At 38.1% G+C, this 18,756-nt stretch overlaps 1 protein-coding gene across 9 annotated transcripts in view; it reads right to left on the minus strand.

Annotated features, from left to right (window-relative positions):
• Positions 1–486: 486 nt before the first annotated feature.
• Positions 487–18,756, minus strand: part of CELF2 (CUGBP Elav-like family member 2) — a 392,630-nt gene continuing 374,360 nt past the window's right edge. For 5 of the 9 annotated variants that reach the window (XM_036759904.1, XM_036759903.1, XM_036759900.1 and 2 more), the window contains 3 exons: positions 16,124–16,303; positions 10,384–10,527; positions 5,327–6,159 (listed from right to left, as the gene is read on the minus strand). In XM_036759904.1, coding sequence (XP_036615799.1) covers positions 6,032–6,159; positions 10,384–10,527; positions 16,124–16,303 — 452 coding nt within the window. In that variant the 3' untranslated portion in view covers positions 5,327–6,031. Of the gene's footprint in view, positions 4,646–5,326; positions 6,160–10,383; positions 10,528–16,123; positions 16,322–18,756 lie in introns of those variants that run through there. The other 4 variants (XM_036759896.1, XM_036759906.1, XM_036759905.1 and 1 more) reach the window with 3 other exon arrangements.

Raw genomic sequence — 18,756 nt, forward strand, 5'->3', positions numbered from 1 at the left:
CAACAGGGAAAGACCAAAGGAGAGAGGGAGAATGGGAGGTGAGAGAGGAGAGGGAAGAAGAAAGAAGTCAAGAGAGAAGCAGAGAAAGAGGAAGCAAAAGGGAGAGAAAGGAAGAAAGGAGGGAGGAAAGAGAGAGAGAGAATATGAGAATGAGCTTCTGTAATCAAATGACTGACAAAGGCCTTGGCAATTATAAATCCGTAGGTAGTTACTTAAGTGAACCCATAGACCGACTGTTAATAAAGAAAAAAAGTAACAAGTCTAGGCCCAAAAGCTGAAATGGGCTGTGGTACAGAAATAAACCGAGGAAAGCTAAAGTGCACAGTTCCTCCTTTTCCCAAAATCAGATATTCACTTAGGTGGAATCGACTGTATCTTTTATACACAACAAATAGAAAAAAAACAGGGACGTGAAACAGTGAGGTGTGCAGATGTATTACCAACATATAATGACCACTAACAATACAACACGCAGAGAGAGACAAGTATTAGGAAAATGGTTTAATATTGGAGACAGAAGCAAAAAACTGCATCACACAATAACATACGTTACAAAAATAAGTTTGACTGTTTCAACTACACGGTTATGTTCACAATGAGGACAGAAGAATCAGAAAAAACTTTGATCTAAACAGCAAAAAAGCAAACCCCTAAAGTTTTAACTGATACATTTATCCACTTAAAGTGACTGAGTACTCCTAATTCTAATTACCTTATTGTGTAACTGCACAATACAGAATAAAAAGTGAAACTTACCGCTTTTTAAAAGACAAAATTCTAACGCTAGATATAAGCAAAGGGAAAAAAAGAAAGCAAGCCAAAGTTTTTAATTCTCAAAAGAAAACCAACTTTCTTTCTACCAACCAGAAATCAAACTCGAAATCAGTCATGGTCAGGGGGCCCACTAGAGTAAGCCACAAAAGTTTCCTTTTTTTTTTTTAATCTCCAGTATAAAAAGTTCCACTGGTACAAAATGCATAAGTACAATCAGTTGTAGAAATAGGAAAGCCTGCATTTTTTTTTTGGCTCAAATTCCATCAAACAACAAAATCCAAATGCATCAATAAAACAGAAACAATACTCAAATGTTCTTACAGTTTCCACTAGGTTGCATTAACTTTGGCTTTTCTCAGACAATACTTAAAAAACTATTTTGTAATTCTAAACAAAATGATCATATTATTAATCTACAAACAACAATTTTTCACAGCACAAAAAAAACACAAATACATTTTTTTTTTGTATGACATTATCCAAAAAGGTAATGAAACTACAGGTTTTTTTTTTCTTCTTCTTGTTAATTAGCACTTAAGATAATAAAAACAGAAACAGTAAAATGGTTCCAGAGTAGCACAAGCCAAAGAACTATAACCCCTATGGTGAAAGAAAGATGAACTTATTTATGCCTTTGAGGATTGCCATTTCATTGCAAGTCTCTAATTTAATTTAAAAAGTACTATTCTCTACATTTAATTTTTTATTTTTTAAAAAAAAGCAATTTCCCTGTTTTGTTTTGTTTTTCCTTCTGGCATAGGCCCTTTGCACCCTTGCAGCTTTTCCTTTTGATATTCTGAGTCAAAGTAAACCGGAGGACGATTTCTCACTAAGGAGGGATAACTTGCTTAACAAAGACAACACATAGAAATAAAAGGGGGGAGGGGGGACAGACATTTCCACCAAACCTACCATATCTTGGTTGCCTGCAAAATAATAAATGCTCAACTGAAAGTGCTCACCCTCAACTTTCTCCTGAATAGTGCTCAGTCCACTCTGGGCGAGAGGAAGGTGGGAGAGGGGCTAAGAGGGGACAGGGAGGGTAGTTTTTGCTGAAGAAATTGGAAAGAAAAAACCTTTGGAAATTTATGTGGTTGACAAATGAGAAGATTCTGAGTGAAACAGTCTAAGATTCAAATGAAGTTCTCTTTGTGTTTATATATATGTATATACACACACCCCGTATATAGATATATATGAGAGACATATGTGCGATCTGTTTTGTTATTAAGCAGATTGCTGCAGGAAGTACAAATAGCCCTCAGAGGATGAAGGAAGGCCCCAGCAGTAGTAAACACGTGTGAGGATAATAAAAATCATTTCATCATAAGTGCATGTGCTATAAGAAGGAAACTTTTTTTTTCTTTTTTCTGTTTTTTCTTTTTTTTTCTTTTCTTTTTTTTTCTTTTTTCTTTTTTTGCATCATGAGAGGCTAGTCCTTTCCACCTCAGGGCTATCACAATCCATACACGTTAAACTGAAAGGGGTGAGTGAGTCAGAGAGGGGAGAGAAGGTCACCAGCATTGTACCCAGCCACAGAGAAGATGCCAATGACCTGTTTAATGTTTTTTCAGAAAGGGCTTTGCATTTGGTGGTTGTTACGGCCTTCAGTCTGTCAAGACCTTATGATGTCTGTGTTTGATTTTATAAAAAGAAATATGGCACTTTAGAAAAACGGCAGCAGGTAATTAATGCTGATGGGTATTTGGTTGGCAATTTTTTTTTCTGTGTGTGTCAGTAATGAGAAGTGAGTTCAGCTTGTACAGTCTCCTCAGATGCACTTAGTCCAACAAACTAACATCAGAAAGGCAGTGAAAGGGCTACCAGTTTCAAATTCTGGGTACTCTGCACATATAGGCCATACCCAGAGGGCTCAGACAATCCCCAGCACAATGGCCGATTGTAAACGTTATCCAGGAAATGTTTGTTTAAAAAGTAGTTTAAATTGCAGTGCACATTAAAAAGTTCTCGGCCAGAATGCACCACCACACTTGATTTCAAAAGCAAATTGGAAAAAAAAATATATCATTAGGTGCTAAAATTCACCATTTTCTTGAGGGAATGGGACGAGGGGAGGAGAGAATCAGTAAGAAACCATTGTTATTTAATACTGAACAGCAAGTTACAGCAGCACATTTAGAGCTCTCTGAGAAGATTTAAAAAAAAGTCCTTAAAAGTGAAAGGAAAAAAAATGAAGGGGGTAGGGAATTTTGGAGAGTGGTTAAATACTATCGGTTTTACCCTTCAGATCTGCCCTGTGGATTTTTTTTTCCTTCTTGTAGATTTCAACCATGTTTAAAAAACAAACAAAAAAATCAAATCAAAACCCCCACAAAAAAATTAGGTACATGGGGGGGAATGGCAGGAGGAGGAAATGACCCAACAGAAACACCCCCAAACAAACCCAACAATAAAATGGTGGATGTATCAAAGGTACCAACATTCCAGACAGCTCTGGGTAGAAAGGGTTAAAAGTTCAAAACTTTCTCACCTTAGAGGTTTCCATAATATTATGAAGAAAATACATTGTGAGGTTTGCCTTCACAGCATTGATGTGCAGAGTGGTTAAAAAAGTGAGACATGGGCACTTATACAATGTCTTACAAAAAACATCAAAGAGAAATAACAAACAATAACAATTTCAGGCAACAAGACCACAGGATAGCAAGTTAACAAACTTTTTAACCTCTTTTTTTTAATATTAGGGATTTATACAAAACACATAATAAAATACCCATGTTATCAAATTACTTCTCACAAGAAACACACTGAAGCTCTAGGAAGGAAGTACCTTTGGAATTTGGCACTATATATTTTCACTGTTTTTTTTTTCTTTAAAAGAAAAAAAACAGATCACATTTTGCTGAACACAAACACACCTAAATTGTCCACAATAAAAAAATGACATCAATGCTTCACAAGCCAACACAAAACTTATTCTGGAATAGGTTTTTTTTTTTTCCTCACATGAAATTTTTTTTTTTAAGCAAACAATTTTTTTTTGAAACTCTTTTTTTGTTTTGTTCAAGTAAACCAAATTTTTAAACTTGTCTTATCAACATAGAACACTTAAGACCATAAGACTCATGATGAAACCACAACTTAATTCACGGGAGCACCAACGTAACACAGTTTACAGTAACCTTTCTCCTGTACATTGGAACAGTATAAAATATAGGTAATTTCATGTGCATTAAACCATGGATTGTCTAACTGTGAGTCAGTTCAGCAAAAGGTGACACAAATAGGTAGCATTTGCCCCAAAACAGGGTAAATATTTTCTTATACTAATCTACAAAAAGTGGTTCTATATATATATATCTTAATGAGAAAGTGAGCCACCTAAAATGGCCTTATCAAAAAACTTTACACTGCCTGAAAAATGTAAAAACGATTACAGACCTCTAGAGACTTAAAATCAGACAGTTTTTTTTTCTCAAACTGTTTTTGGAAGTAGTCTGTTAGAAACCAACATTCTGTGTCCCTGGACACATATTGCTATTGTTACCAGTGACCGGGAAGAATGCCAATCCCTGTATAATACTTTCAAGTCTGGTTTTTTTTTTTTACGAAAAGAAAAAAAAATTAAGAAAGAAAGAAACACTTTGCCACAGGTTTTTTTTTTCTTCTAGAATTAATTTGTCTAATAAATTTCAGTCTTGCATGAATGCAGCAATGTTTTTCACATTGACTTCCCAGAATTCATAGCTAGATGAGGTCACATGCAAATTTCAAAGGTCAGTAGGAGAACCAAATATGATGTGAGGTCAGAAAGACATCAGAAACAATGACGGGACGATGAAACTTTTTTTTTTTTGAGACGCCACAGGGACATGCTAGGCAAACGATGAACTAACGGGCATGAAGATGTCTAGGGAAAAAACAAGGAAGAGTAAAAAGTTACACAGAAATCTATGCAGCAGAAACAAAATCACTTTTATGGGTGCGGGAGAAAACTAATGCAAATCTTAACTCAGGGAGTCTAGGAGCCATTCACATAATTTGCATTTCTTACAATCTGTGTCCACAGCACAATGAGACCCCAAGAGAATCCATCCAGAGAGAGTGAGAAGGGAGATGGATTCAGTTGTTTGGGGGTGCAGGGGAAGGGGGAAGGGACCAGTTTCAACAAATGTTAACATAAGGGGAAAGTCAGACAGCTGAACTTTAAACTAGATAATGGAAACTACAAATAAAATAACCAGACATACAAACAACAGGAGGATAAAGCATGAACTTTTAGGTCTAGGGTTCAACGGTGAAAAAAAGCCCATTCCTGGCACGAGTACTCTAGAGACTACTTCAAAAGGATCTAGCTAGCACAGAGAACTGCTCTTTAGGTATCCAATAAGTTAACAATAGGCAATAAATAACTTCCATTATTTCTGAGGCAGTAAAAATTTTGTATAAAAATAGAAATGCTTTTTTTACAAATAAAATTTACAGGCCTGTGGCTTTCTTTTTTATTTATGTATTTATTATTATTAAATTTATCTGTCAAGAAACATCAAGTATTTTCACTCATTTTTATTTTATTTTTTTTAAACCCTGTAGCTTTAAGAAACAGATCCTCTAAGTCTTTTTTACATTAATCCTTTCTAAAAATAAAATAAAAACAATGGTAAAATAAAGACAACCAGTGTAATAATTTGACCAGTAAACCTCATGTTCTTTGAACCCTAAAATAAAATCCTTCTTGCTATAATGAACTCATGTAGTGGAAAGACTTTTTTTTTTATTTGTTTGCTTAATTTTGAATAAGTGCTTCTCTTGGCTTCGCTCTCACTCTAGGCCACCACATTAAACTCTAAACTGCTGGTGCCCTTTCTAAGGTCCAGACAGACAGCCAGGAATATTCCTGGCCAGTGCTCTCAAGGACACCAGTGGTTTCAGAGTTAAATTGCACATTAGAGTTTGTTTGTCTTCTAACTTTTCAAGATGTCATTTATTTTTTGTGTGTTTTTCTTTAAAAAATAAAAGAATGAAAAAAAAACAATTAAAGTCGCAAAACAAAAGAGAATACAGTAGCACAACTGGAGGAATTTACTCGTAGGAAAGAAGTAGCCCAAGTTTTAATAATGGCGAGTTGGGTGGGTGGGTGGGTAGGGGAATGGAGGCATTAATGTAAAAATAATTGTCTCTCTTGGTGAAAGTTGGCAATGTGGTCCTCCTTTGCCTTCCCTGTGGAGAACAGGCTGGCTCATGGGACTTACCCTAAGAAAGCTAAAATAAGAGCAGTGAGCTTCTGGGGTTAAGATCAGTAAGGTTTGCTGTCATTTTTGGAACGCTTCAGCTGGACCTTCAAGCGTTTCATGCCAATCTGAAAGCCATTCATAGCTTGGATAGCAGCTTGTGCAGAGACAGGATTGTCATAGCTAACAAAACCTGGAAAATAGAAGAAAAAGGTAGGGAGAGAGGGAGTGAAGGGGTGAGGAGAAGAGAGAGCCGAAGAAAAACACAAGTTAGAATAGATGGCGCTTTACAGTCTCGCTGACATTTTGCAATTGCAATCAGTAAGGGGTACGGACAGTTTTTCAAGTTTTTAAATAACATATCTGCACATTGTTCCCCTTAGCCACAGGTTTTAATTTGGCTACCCAGATGACACTGAAATAATTGGCGAAAAAGCTAGTGAGGTTTGTTCTTTGGCATCGTGGAGACATATCCTTTCTCTCCCAACCTAAACGCAAAACAGCAGCAACAACCAAACACACTCAGAAGTCAATTGTTTGAATTCAATGTCCTTCGCCCTCCAACTGAATTGAGGCAAACTGGTTTGTGTGTATCTAGCCTTAATCTCTCTATGAGGCGATCCAGTGACCTGAGATTAATTTTTTTTAAAAAAGTGGATGATGGCTGTTATTCAAGAGGACCCCAAATTAAAAATACTAGTGGTTCTGAAAAGAAACAAAAGTATGAGACAATCAGAACTCTGTTGATAGGTTGTTCTAACTTCTGCTAGAGACGTATTTATTTGGATACAGAAATAACTCCAGGTAACATCTCATATGAAAAAGCATTGCTGGTGGCATGGTGCGTAGAATACTGGTTCTGGAAGACCTGAGTTCAAATCCAGCCTCAGACCCCTACTACTTGTGTAATCCTGGGCAAGGCACTTAACTTCTGTTTGTCTCAGTTTCCTCAACTGTAAAATGGGGCTAATAATAGTACCTACCTCACCGGGTTGGTGTGATAGTCAAATGAGATAATATTTGTAAAAAGCATTTAGTACAGTGCCTAGCACATAGTAGGCACTACATAAATGCGTATTCTCTCCTCTTCTCCCCTTAACCCACAGATGGGTGAACTGAGGCTCAGATGGGTTAACTGACTTTTCTTAGATCACAAAGGTGACAGAGTTAGGATCTGAATTGTTCTATCACCCAACTGCTGAGTTCCCTAAGGTAACTCTGGACCAACCACTTCTCATGTTCTATCGCCCAATAGCACAGAATTCTAGACCAACCAATTCTCTTTAACTCTAGCTTCTAGCTTTCCAACTTCTAGCTTTCTCTTCTGTTCCCCTTCTTTTTGCCTTCTGTCTGCAAAGCTGGCAAGATGTCCAGAGAAAGAGACCACAAGAAGCATCTCTACTTGAGTACAGGAAGGTGAAACATTTGCCAGGCACTGTTCCAAGGACTTGACATGAAACTATCTCCTCCCTCAAACTGCTTATAAACAAATCCAATCTGAAAACACAATCTGTGATACAGGCAACAGCTATGGACTGTATGATCACAGGGACTCTGGTAAGGATGAAAAAGGAGGGAAATATTTCAGGGCTTTCTAAAACCACAATAAATCCATCTCCAAGACACTCAAGACACTACTCTCTCCTACAACTAACCAGGCCAGTACATACCTTGTGATCTCTTACAGGGCACTGTTTAGCCACCTTGGAGACTTGACTTAAGATATCTCACATATCCTACATAACAATTTGACTCCCGTTACCCTTTATCTCAGGAGAAGTTACAAGAGGGTTGGTCTGCTTGCTAAAGGAGTAACGGTTATGTAATAGGCCCATACTGATAGCTTCTCCAACAGAATAAAAATAGTAGCTTTATATATTTGACATAGCCAACTCCTGTCACCATAGAGCTCTCAGACCTTCCTGGATGATAGCACAGACATTAAGGAGGTGTAATGATAATGGAATATCAGAAGCTAAAGCCTTCTCTTTGGACTGGCTACCCATTACGAGTCTAGGAAAAATAGTAAGACGTTCTTTTGCTCTTTGAGAATTCCCTGTGGCTTCACCCTCTGCTTCATACAATTCTATTTGTTTCTCTTCCTAGTATACTTATTAACCTTAATCTCTTGGTCATATCATAACTGTTTTATGCTGCTGGGTATCACCTACTGACAATTTACAGTGACATCTTTCACTATCACGTTGTTGCATTTGGTTATTTTTCCTAATTAATAGAAATTTTTTAAAATTTTTTTATTTATTTTATCCTGAATTTAAGAAAACAAGCATTTCTATAACAGACTAGAAAAAAGATGATTGTACATGAAACTGAAAATCACATATGTACAACTTGCTATTCCTTTTAAATATATAATGAAGTTACCATGTAATTTTTCCCCCTCCTCCTCCCCAGTGTTTTATTTCACAATGGTTTTGATTTTGCTAAGTGAATAAATTACTCCCAGGGAAAAGAATGGCATCCTTTGAGGCAGGATTAATTCACTGGGGCCAAAAGAATCCATCACCCCCAACCTCTATCCCAGAAGCCCCCCAAAAGCATGGAGTAGACCTAAATATTATCTTTCTGGATTAAGATTCTAATACATAGGGTTCTTATCCCAACTCTTTACCTGCCATTTATTTTCCTTTCTGTGATTTTTAACTAGCATTATGAGAGATATGGTCACTCTACATGGTAGAATGGTAATGGTATGGTAGTAAGGCATGATTTGGTCTGTATTATGGCTGAATCCCTAGTTTAACAAAGTATGTTATAGAATAACTTGCATTTCTATAGAACTTTAGACGTGATGAAGCATTTTCCTCTGAATTAGACAGTATTAATATCCTCCTCTTAAAGATGGGAAAAAACAGAGGCTCAGAGAGTCGTAGGACTATGGGATTTCCCCATCTGGCTTGCAGCTGAAACGCATGTCTTATATCCCCAACTAGAATGTGAGTTCAATGACAGCAGAGACTGTTTCCACTTTTCTATTTGTATCCCCAATGCTGGGCAAATGAGTCAAGATTTGTAAAGCTCTTTGCACAATGCCTGGCACATGGTAATAGGTGCTTGATAAATGATTGGTCAGGTGCCTCTTCTTTGCACATAGTAAGCGCTTAATAAAAGCTTTTCCATTCATTCAACAGATGACTTGCCACTGGTCACATGGCTAGTTACATGGAAGCCATGGGATGAAATCTCAAACCTTCTGAACCTAAGCTCAGTAATCTGGATTTAATAATATCAAGCACCCATCATCATAATACCCGGATAATATTAGAGCCCAATTAGTTGGTTATCAGGGACAAAATGTCTGTATTGTTGGTCTATGTCAGTATAGATTACAGAATATTCTACAAAGATGAGAAGCAGTGAATCCTGATGGAAAGGGCATGGGATGTGGGACCTGGAGGCCTGGGCTTGAGTCTTGCCTCTGACAATTATGACTAGCTGTATGATGGTGGAAAAACTACTTAACCCCCCTGAGCCTCAGCGACCTCCTCTCTAAAATGGGAATAATGATACTTGGGTGATCTGCAAGTTGTTTTGAGGAAAACACTTTGCAAACACCAAAGTGCAGAAATGTGAGCTATTAATATTACTCGCGGGCGTTTTAATACGATATTATGTTGGGTTAAATCTATAGAGTTTAAAATGCAGTTATTACTGTACAATAGAGAAGAGATATTTTTAAATAAGGAAGAATAATGCACTAAGTGGAATCTGCTGACATGACGTACAATTAGTTACATTTGTTTGCCACATTTGTTTGTCAGATTTTAGCAGTTCTGTCCATATCCTATCGAACTACTTTATCCATACAAAGACTTACACAAAACTAGAATGGGCCAGAATCTTACAGGTCCCCTAGTTCAGGGCTTCTTAAAACTTTTTCCATTCAGTGCAGCATTCATTGGCATTGCGTGGCCTGAGGACATGGGAAGTACAAAATTGCTCATGCTTTGTATTCAGAACTAAGGCTGCAGTGAACTTGCCTGCCAAGGGCTGCCACAAACACCTTGGATTCATTATGCATTTGATTTTTAATTAATTTTTGATCATTGTGCCGTTCAGAAACCTTTTACTGTTGCCAAATTCTTCATGGCCACATATGGGGTAGAGACCCACAGTTTGAGAAGTGCTGATCAAGTTAAACTCTCACTTTATTGATGAGGAAACTGAGGCCCAAAGAGTTTAAATAATTTGCCCAAGGTCAAGGAGCTTGAGTGTCAGAATTTGAACCTAAGGTGTGTGGTCCTACTACGTGACACTGCTTTTATACATGTGGAAAATTCGGAAATATCCAAAACTTAGGGAAGATTCTATTCCATTTTTTAATATTTATCAGCCTTTCCATGACTTCTCTCTTGGGAAGAAATTGTAATCATCTCGCTTGGTTTCTTCTACATACCAAAGCACTTGCTCAGATTGGTCTGTTTGTCAATGAAGACTTTAGCAGAGATAACATTTCCAAAAGGCATGAACATTTGCAGAATGTCCTGGTCTCCAAACTCCTGTGGAAGGTGATAAATAAAGAGGTTTGCCCCTTCTGGACCTGAGAAGAAAGAAAGAGCAGAGTGAGAGCCTCGTTTTACCTAAGCTGGCATGCCTCTTCTCAGTGATGCATTAAGATCTGATGAGCTAAGCATTTGGTTTTCTATGATACTAAAAGAAAATAAAGCAGATGGACAAAATGTCAGTGTTAAAATGTAGCTGTCTTAGAAAAGCAATCCTTCTCCACATCTTCTTGATGCCTAGTTCCTTTAGGTGTTAAAAAGTGGTATCTCATTATCTTGATTTCTTAAAGTGCAATTAAGATCCAAAAAGCAGCTAAGAATGGGTTCTATTCGTTTTTGGGGTCATATCTGCTTTACTCCCCTTATAAATTCCTGTCTCCTCACAATGAAGGTGAGAGGAGAGAACCCAGGTAAGGACTAGTATTCACGTGGTGATTTGCTTTATAGAGTTTTCCTGAACTCTAAATGAATCCCATAAATTTAGAATAACAGCTCCAATGCTAATATTGCTGCTGACCTAAGTTCATAAATTCCTCCATCATTTATATAACCTCTTGGCTAGTTGTGGTTTACCAAAGTTTGTAATACTTAGTCAAGCCATCACCTTTATTAAAATGATTGGCACTGAAAGGGATGAGGCCAGATTCTTAGGGCTGGGATGAAAGTGTTCATACTGGAGACCAGGGCCAATCCATCTTCTCTAGCTTTGGACTTGGTGTTTCTAACTGCAGAAGCCAGTGAGAGATGGAACAAATCCAACTGGCCTTCATATCCTTGGATGTCACTTTTCAGAAGATAACTGCACTTCAGGAAATAAGGGGCATACTGGGGAAAGTGCTTGCTGATAAAGCTGCTTAACTAGATCAGTTGGAAGGATGAGTTCTCCCAAGCCTCTCTTCACCCTCCACCCACTTCTACCAGATCAATCTAAAAGTTAAAAAAAAGAAATTAAAAAAAAGAATTAAAATATCGGAAGGAAGATAAACATCTTCTAGTCTATAAATGGCAAAAGACCTTTGAGATCGAAGAACGCTATGGGGCAAATAGCAGATAGACAAATGTGGCCCTCCCACCCTTAGACAGCTGGAGCGTCCAAGCCTGCTATACCCCAAACTGAATGGATAATGGAGATCGGGGATGTCTCTGATGTGATGTGCTTGGTGTCTAGGGAGAGAGGAGAGAGCAGACCTGGTAGAGTACCTTCTGCAGCAGGTTCATGGAGCCTCAACTGGCGTTCACATGAGAGGAACCAGGACTGCCTGCCCCTCTCACAGCCTGAGGGGAGGGGCTGCAATGTTTTCCCTAGACAGGGGGGAGGGGGAAGGGAAGGAAGGGAAGGTGTATGGGTTGGAGAGAAAAAAAAATAAAACGGGGGTAAAAAGAACTTTGTAAAAATGAAATGGAGAAAACCACCTGGCAAGATGTAAGGAAAAAAATCAAAACAAGTTTCTTCCCACAAAAATAAGTAAATAAATAAATAAATGAGGAAAAATTAAAAATAAAAAAAATCTTTCCAATGAATGGAACTTTCTTAACCACTGAGGGAAAATTTATGATACAAATGCCTGAAACTAGAAGGTCGAAATATTTCAGTCTCATCTATGGACATTTTTGATGACTTGGCTACCTCCTCACCAATCCAACAGACATCAGTGTGGAAAATTCAAACAGTAAGAAATAGAATTTCATAGTTAAGATGATACTTTTCCACACTTTCCCCTAGAAATGCCAGTAGAGGGGCAGTGGCCTATATTTTAAAGGGACACTGTCATACGGTTTAAGCCCCAAATTTAGGTTCGGTTAAAAAATAAAATAAAATATTTTTCCCCTCTTAAAAAGGGGAAATAATATTTTATCTATTCATTATTTTTTAAAACACTAAACTTAGGAACGTGAGAATGGGTGTAAAAATAAAACAATGGAAAAGCATGTTTGGGGAATTACTGGGGAGGAAGAGGGAAGCCTTTGCAACGTGTACATAGAGCAAACACAACATAAATCATACCAACCCAGATTTATTGGCCACTCTAAATAAGGGGCCCACATACACACATGAGGGTCAGTGATGCCCAGTTTAAATTGTGAAGCATCTCTCTTCTCCTGGAACCCAGAGAAAGAATAGAATTTTAATGCACTAGGGAAGAGAGGTGACCGGCTATGCCTGAAAAGTTTTTGAAACACAACAGATAAATGTTTCAGAATATATAAACATCACAAAATAGGTTAAGAAAAAGAGGAAGTTGACATCTTGGGATCCTCCTCATAGAATCTCCTCAAATGGACGTGATGGATTGCTTTATGACTAAAACATACTTGGGGTCTATAAATCTCTGGATTGGCATCATATGAAGGTCTCTGCAAAGACTGACCTTCAAATTTCCCTCATGTACTGGAGACTAAGATGCAACAAGTAAATTGAAAATATATTTCTAAGGTGTTCACCTTGGTATATCCTCCACCCCGTGACAAGTGTTGGGCTGGGGAAGAAGACTGGAAATTATCCATATTAGTTATTGATGTTGACTGAACTACCTGTATTAGGGTTCACCTTCCTTTTTCATTTGGCCAGTATAAATAGCCAGAGAGACAGGAAAAGAGAAACAATAGCTTATCTTCAAACAGAGGATGACAGTTCAGAGAAGCTAGTTACATAAAGCAGGATCAGGGATGGCACCCACAAAGAGATGCAGACCAAGGAAGTTCAGAGATCTCCTAGTTTCTAAAATGGTGCCATTTAGCCAGGTCTCAGAGGTCAAGGAACTGAAGTAATGCTACTGACAATTACCTAAAGTCAGGCAAAAGCCACATTTTTATTGTAACTGTTTGAGTACATCTGCTGTGTCTCCTCTCTCCCTCCCCTTCTTCCCCAGTCTGTCTCAGAATGTAAGTTTCTAGAGTATCTGGACAGTTTTTTTGGAATGTGTGCACTTTTAAATACTTTGGATGACAAATGATGGGTGGCTTTTGTGTTATAAGAAACCGCTACTTAGGCTATATTTTGATGAAACACCCAGGTGGTTATCATCTGAGAATAATGTGAAATCCACATTCTCCTTCAGACATTACTCCTGAAGGGTTTTGTTCAGTTCATATACACACTAACACCCCCTTTCTGAGGAGCTAACTGCCATTACAACAAGCCACCACTGACCTAGAGAGGAACTCCAGTGGTGACCTTGGGCATGCTTACAGGAGATAGAAGTGTGCCTCAAAGGCAGAAATTCTAGTTCCAGGATTTGGGCTTACTGACAAAGTAGAGAAAAGGGATGTCCGTGCTATGGAGTCCTGTGATGCTATGATCCGTCAGGCAATTTGGATGGGGAAAAAAATTAAACCCACTTTATTCATACTGCAAAATTGGCTTAGGGAGAACCCATATCTGGGGAATATGATCGAAACAGATTTAGTTAATTCTTGGTTTATCTTCTCCAAAGGAATGGAATTGTAGTATGTAAAACACAGAAGTAGTTTTTACTTGGTTCTGGAATGCATTATGCTATTTATTTTTCCTACACTACTGGATTAACTATCTTAATTATGCTTTACAAAGACTAAAATTAAAATCAGTTTAAATCTCTTTGGTACATATTGGCTGGGTAGAGGAAAGGTAGGCATAAGAGACATATAAAAGGTAGCTGGAGACATAAAAATCTAAAGAGAAAAAAAAATCCCTAAGAACACAGACTCGCAGATAATACACAGATCTAAACACAGATACTTAAAAGGGGTACTTTGAATTCTTTTTCATGTGAGTAGGAATTGTTTTATTCACTGTATTTGTAACTTCAGCACCTAGCACAGTGCCTGGCACATAACAGATGCTAAAGAAATACTTGTTGACTGACTGAACTATTAGCATTTGAGGTAGAGCTGTTGCCTAGCCAGTCAGACCTTGCTGCATCATGTGGTAAGAATGTTTTAGGGACTGAAAAGGGGAAAGACGTGTGGAGGGGCTTTGAAAATTCTGGCCCAAGGAACTGGCATTTTAACCTAACTCAACCGAATAGTCCTTTCTTTTAAAGTTTTCCCGATTGCCTTATGGATATGTGTAATATTTATGATTTACAGCCTTCTCAATGCTACACAGTATAGTTTTTCTGTCTCATCTATAAATGGAGACTAGAACATATTGTCCATAATAACGGGGCAAAATGAGTCTATTATTTCTCGCTGATTGAATACGTACCTGACAGGATATCTATCTGTACGTTAATAATAGCAACAATGATACAATGCCACATTTCCATAAAACTTTATAGCTTATGGCTCCCACCATTATGATAGTTTGGCACTCCTATAAATATATATCAATTCTTCTCTATAGTAGGACATACAGTGTTAAATCATGAAGACTGGGCCTCCTTACATGCTTATACGAAACTTGGGGCTTTGATTTGTCTCAATAGTTGTACATTGAAAAAAACCCCTAACAGCAGTCAAGGCTAAAAGTAAAACAGCAGAAATGATGAAAAGTAAACGAGATTTTCAAACTTCTTTTGCTTTTAATAATATACAATATTACTGATAACACACATCACAAAGTTTTTTTTTTTAAACACAGGTATCTTTTAAAGCTGTCAGTGTCCCTTTAAAATTTACAAATTTGTGGGGATGCAACCCTGTTGTACTTCCTGCAGAACACCTTTAAAGTCAAAATATGTAGATTAAATCAGATTTAAATTTAAAGCGTGTGGGGGAATAGAGAAAAAAAGGGAGATTTTTTTTTTAAAGCTAAAATTATACTTCAGCCCTTTAATGTTCTAGCTTCTTCTCCCTCGTACTCTAAGCAGGCAAAGGCAGAATGAAGTTATGATACTTTTGGGAAAGCTTACAAAGCTTTCCCTTCTGTCTCCCAGCAGATTAAGTGAAGACAAAAGAAACCCAAAAGAAGTAAAAAGAGACAAGCTACCCTTGTTTGGACTAGCTCACTAAACATTTCATAATTAGTATTAATTTATTCTTAGCATTAACTTCCTGAGGTTTATTTTGCTTTATTGGCAGAGAAAGCAAGGCAATCAATCACTTATTTGCTTCCCCAGAAGACCCACAATTAAACAAAGAACCACTCAATCCTAACAGAGAATCTTGTCATTAACCTGAAAACTAATGTCTAATAACAAGCAGCCAGAGGATCACAAGGGTTACATGGAGATCACAGAATTGGGGAAAGTGAGAGTGCAGCCCCCACACAAGGTTTTATGGATTCACCCCACCAACAACAAGAAATCAGATATTTAGGGAAAGAAGTGGCCCAGGCTGGTTTGTTTTTTTTTTTGTTTATTCCTGGCATCTTTTTTTTGAGAGCAGCAGCTAATGATTAATTGCACATTAACACACAATGGGCGGCAAATCCGTCTTGAAGGATAGATGACAAAATTAAATCAAAGGATAAAAGAAATATAACACTGAACAGGAAAGAAGAAAAGGTTAAAATAAAAGGTTAGGCCAATCAGTTTTCTTCAGAATGTATCCGTGAAAAGTAAAAATGAAACAGAACTGATTTTTCGTTTGTTTTAAACATTGGCTCAATTTAGTTGTATTTTTTTTTTCTAATTCTTTAAAAATGAGACTGTCACCAACTTTAATAAGATACTGCTCGTTGGTGGTCTCGGAGGCTGGTGGGGAAGCGCCTACCTTCTTTCTGGCTGCCTGCGGCGCTCTGCTGTTGTAACAAGCTCTGGCTGTAGAGCGTGGGCAGTGCGGCGGCAGCATACTGCTGGATTCCTGAGTAGGCCTGGGTGAGGGCATCCATCGTGCCAGCCGTACCATTCGTCAAGCCCGTGGCGCCAAGTCCTCCATTCAGAGCCGCCATACCTGAGAGCATTTGAGCAACTTTACAAAAAACCCAACAATAGAGAAGAGAAATTGCACTTGTTCATTAGTGCTTTCCAAAGGAAGTTAGAGAATTATTTGACATAGTTACAACAGCAAAAGCATGCATGCTCGCACTCCACAAAACCCAACTGAAAAACTGAAACACAAACAAAAACAACCCAATGAAGTAATGATGAATCATACTAAAGCCCCGCTCCCTCCCCCCCTCCCCCCCAAACCCACAACAGTGATCAAAATCCACTTAGGCACTACAGCTGGACAACCAAATTCGTAATCACATGCAACCTGCTCCTGGCAAGTACAATTAAGCTTCTGAGGCCCTATTGCTTTGTATAGTTTTGCCACCCATGTACACTTCAGAAGTCTCTAAATTTTACATGGTAGAATCCATTGGCTCAGCCCCTTGATTGTGACACTAATACATGGCTCAAAGGATTGGAAAAAGAGAAAACTTTTCTCCCCCTAAACTGTCTAATGCTACTGACATGGCCTGGCATGGTCACTAGTTTTATATTTTGCAAGCCAATAAATCTGTGTTTTCTTTAACTGGTTGCATTCCTCTTCGAGCCCTCCATGTTCTCCCAACATCTGTAGTATAGGAGCTAGGGACTGGCACCCTAGAGGTTTCCCAGCTGCTTTGTGTTTCAGCTTAGGGAGAAATAAGGAAGATTCTACTACTGGAATTGCCAAAGTTACTCAGGAGACATGACCTGAATATTGAGGATGCAATTTTCAACTCTACATGATTCACATACATGCACAATTGATTGATAAACATTTATTAAGTGCCTATTATGTGCTGACACATAAACAGACACAAAGTAGTAATTGGGACCCTTCTTCTAACTGGGGGTTATTGCTAAGGACAGAACCAGGTGCTGTGCTGTTCAAAGAGTATAAACCAGATGAGCTCAGGTGATACTCTGTATCTGGAAGCAAATCAGGGCTGTTGATTGTGATGGATTGTGTATTGGCTGGTATGTTCTCTCTGGCCTTCCCTTCCATCCGTGCTCCTCTCTTGCCTTCTTGGGTTTGCTGTATCATAGGATTGGGAATTTAGAGCTGGAAGGGATCTCAGAAATCACCTAGGCCAATGTCTTATTTTACAGGTAAAAACATTAAGACCCAGAAGTATTAAGTGACTTGTTCCAAGTCACTCAATGAGTAACATTTCCTGAAGTGGGGCACAGTGGGTGTGGAATTAACATTTACAGAGTACCTACTATGTGCCTAGCACTGTGCTAAGTGTTTTTCAAACATTATCACATTTGATCCTCACAACAACCCCTGTAAGTACTGCTATAACCCCAACTTTACAGTTCAGGAAACTGAGGTTATGTGACTTGCTGAGGGTCACAAAGATAGTAAATGTCTGAGGCTGGATTTGAACTCAGGTATTATTATCTCCAGACTCAGAACTCTAACCCCTGAATCCTTAGCTACCTTGACTATAAGCTTAATTAATTGGAATTGAAGTCTTCTGACTTCAAATCTAGTACTCTTCAACATTCACTGAGTACTGAGTCAAAACAATGAATATTTTATAGCAGTGCTGACTTTAAAAATGGCTCAGGAAATGGAAGAATATCATCACTGCCTTTAGTTCTCTTCAAGATAGAAGGATATCAGTTGTTGGAAAGAGCACACAGAGTATAACAAACAAAATGGAAAAGAGGCCAAGTCTTTCAACCAGACGTGTTATAGTTGTCTAAAGTGTCTATTGTGGGGGGAAAAACCCCAGGGAAGTGGACAATAATAAGGTCAGTGGGCAACTCGGAATAAAGACATTTGATGGTTATATCCCACCCCTTCTCTAAAGTAAAATATTGCCTGCACCTTTTTTTTCATGTCCCATGGTGGCCATCCATGGCAAGTAGAAGATCTAGAGGTTTCTTATTTAATTACATACTCCTGCTATCTGGCCAACTGTTGTCCCTCTTTCAGTAATAGGACAATGCATAAGATAAGCACAGATTCGCGGATTAGGGTAGAAGAATTTCACAGTATCTCAGATCAAATACTTCTCGTGGGTAGGTTTGAGGACAAGGGACTGCTGTGTAAGTGCTTAGCTGGCAAGTCAAACTTCAATCCAGACTAAGAAGGCCTCTCTGAATTAGTGAGACATCTGAATGAGAGAATATTTTACAAGAAATTAAATTTTATTTCCTTCAAGTAGATCTAATAATGATGGAACTGGGCTATAACAAAATGTTGGCAAATAGAGGTCCTGCCAAATCAGCTTTAATAAAGAGAGGAATCATTTGTAATTAGAATACTAATTGTTGCTATGCAAATAGGTATTCCTAAGGTGCTTGGAAGGAATTTGTTCTTTTGATTGGGTTAACCATTCTTCCATGTAATCTTATTTGCCTCTCTAAACTTGCCAAGCAAAAGTAAACTTCAACTGAGTCCCTTTCTAAATTACCATGAAT

Source organism: Trichosurus vulpecula, chromosome 5, assembly GCF_011100635.1.
Source record: "Trichosurus vulpecula isolate mTriVul1 chromosome 5, mTriVul1.pri, whole genome shotgun sequence".
NCBI lineage: Eukaryota > Metazoa > Chordata > Mammalia > Diprotodontia > Phalangeridae > Trichosurus > Trichosurus vulpecula.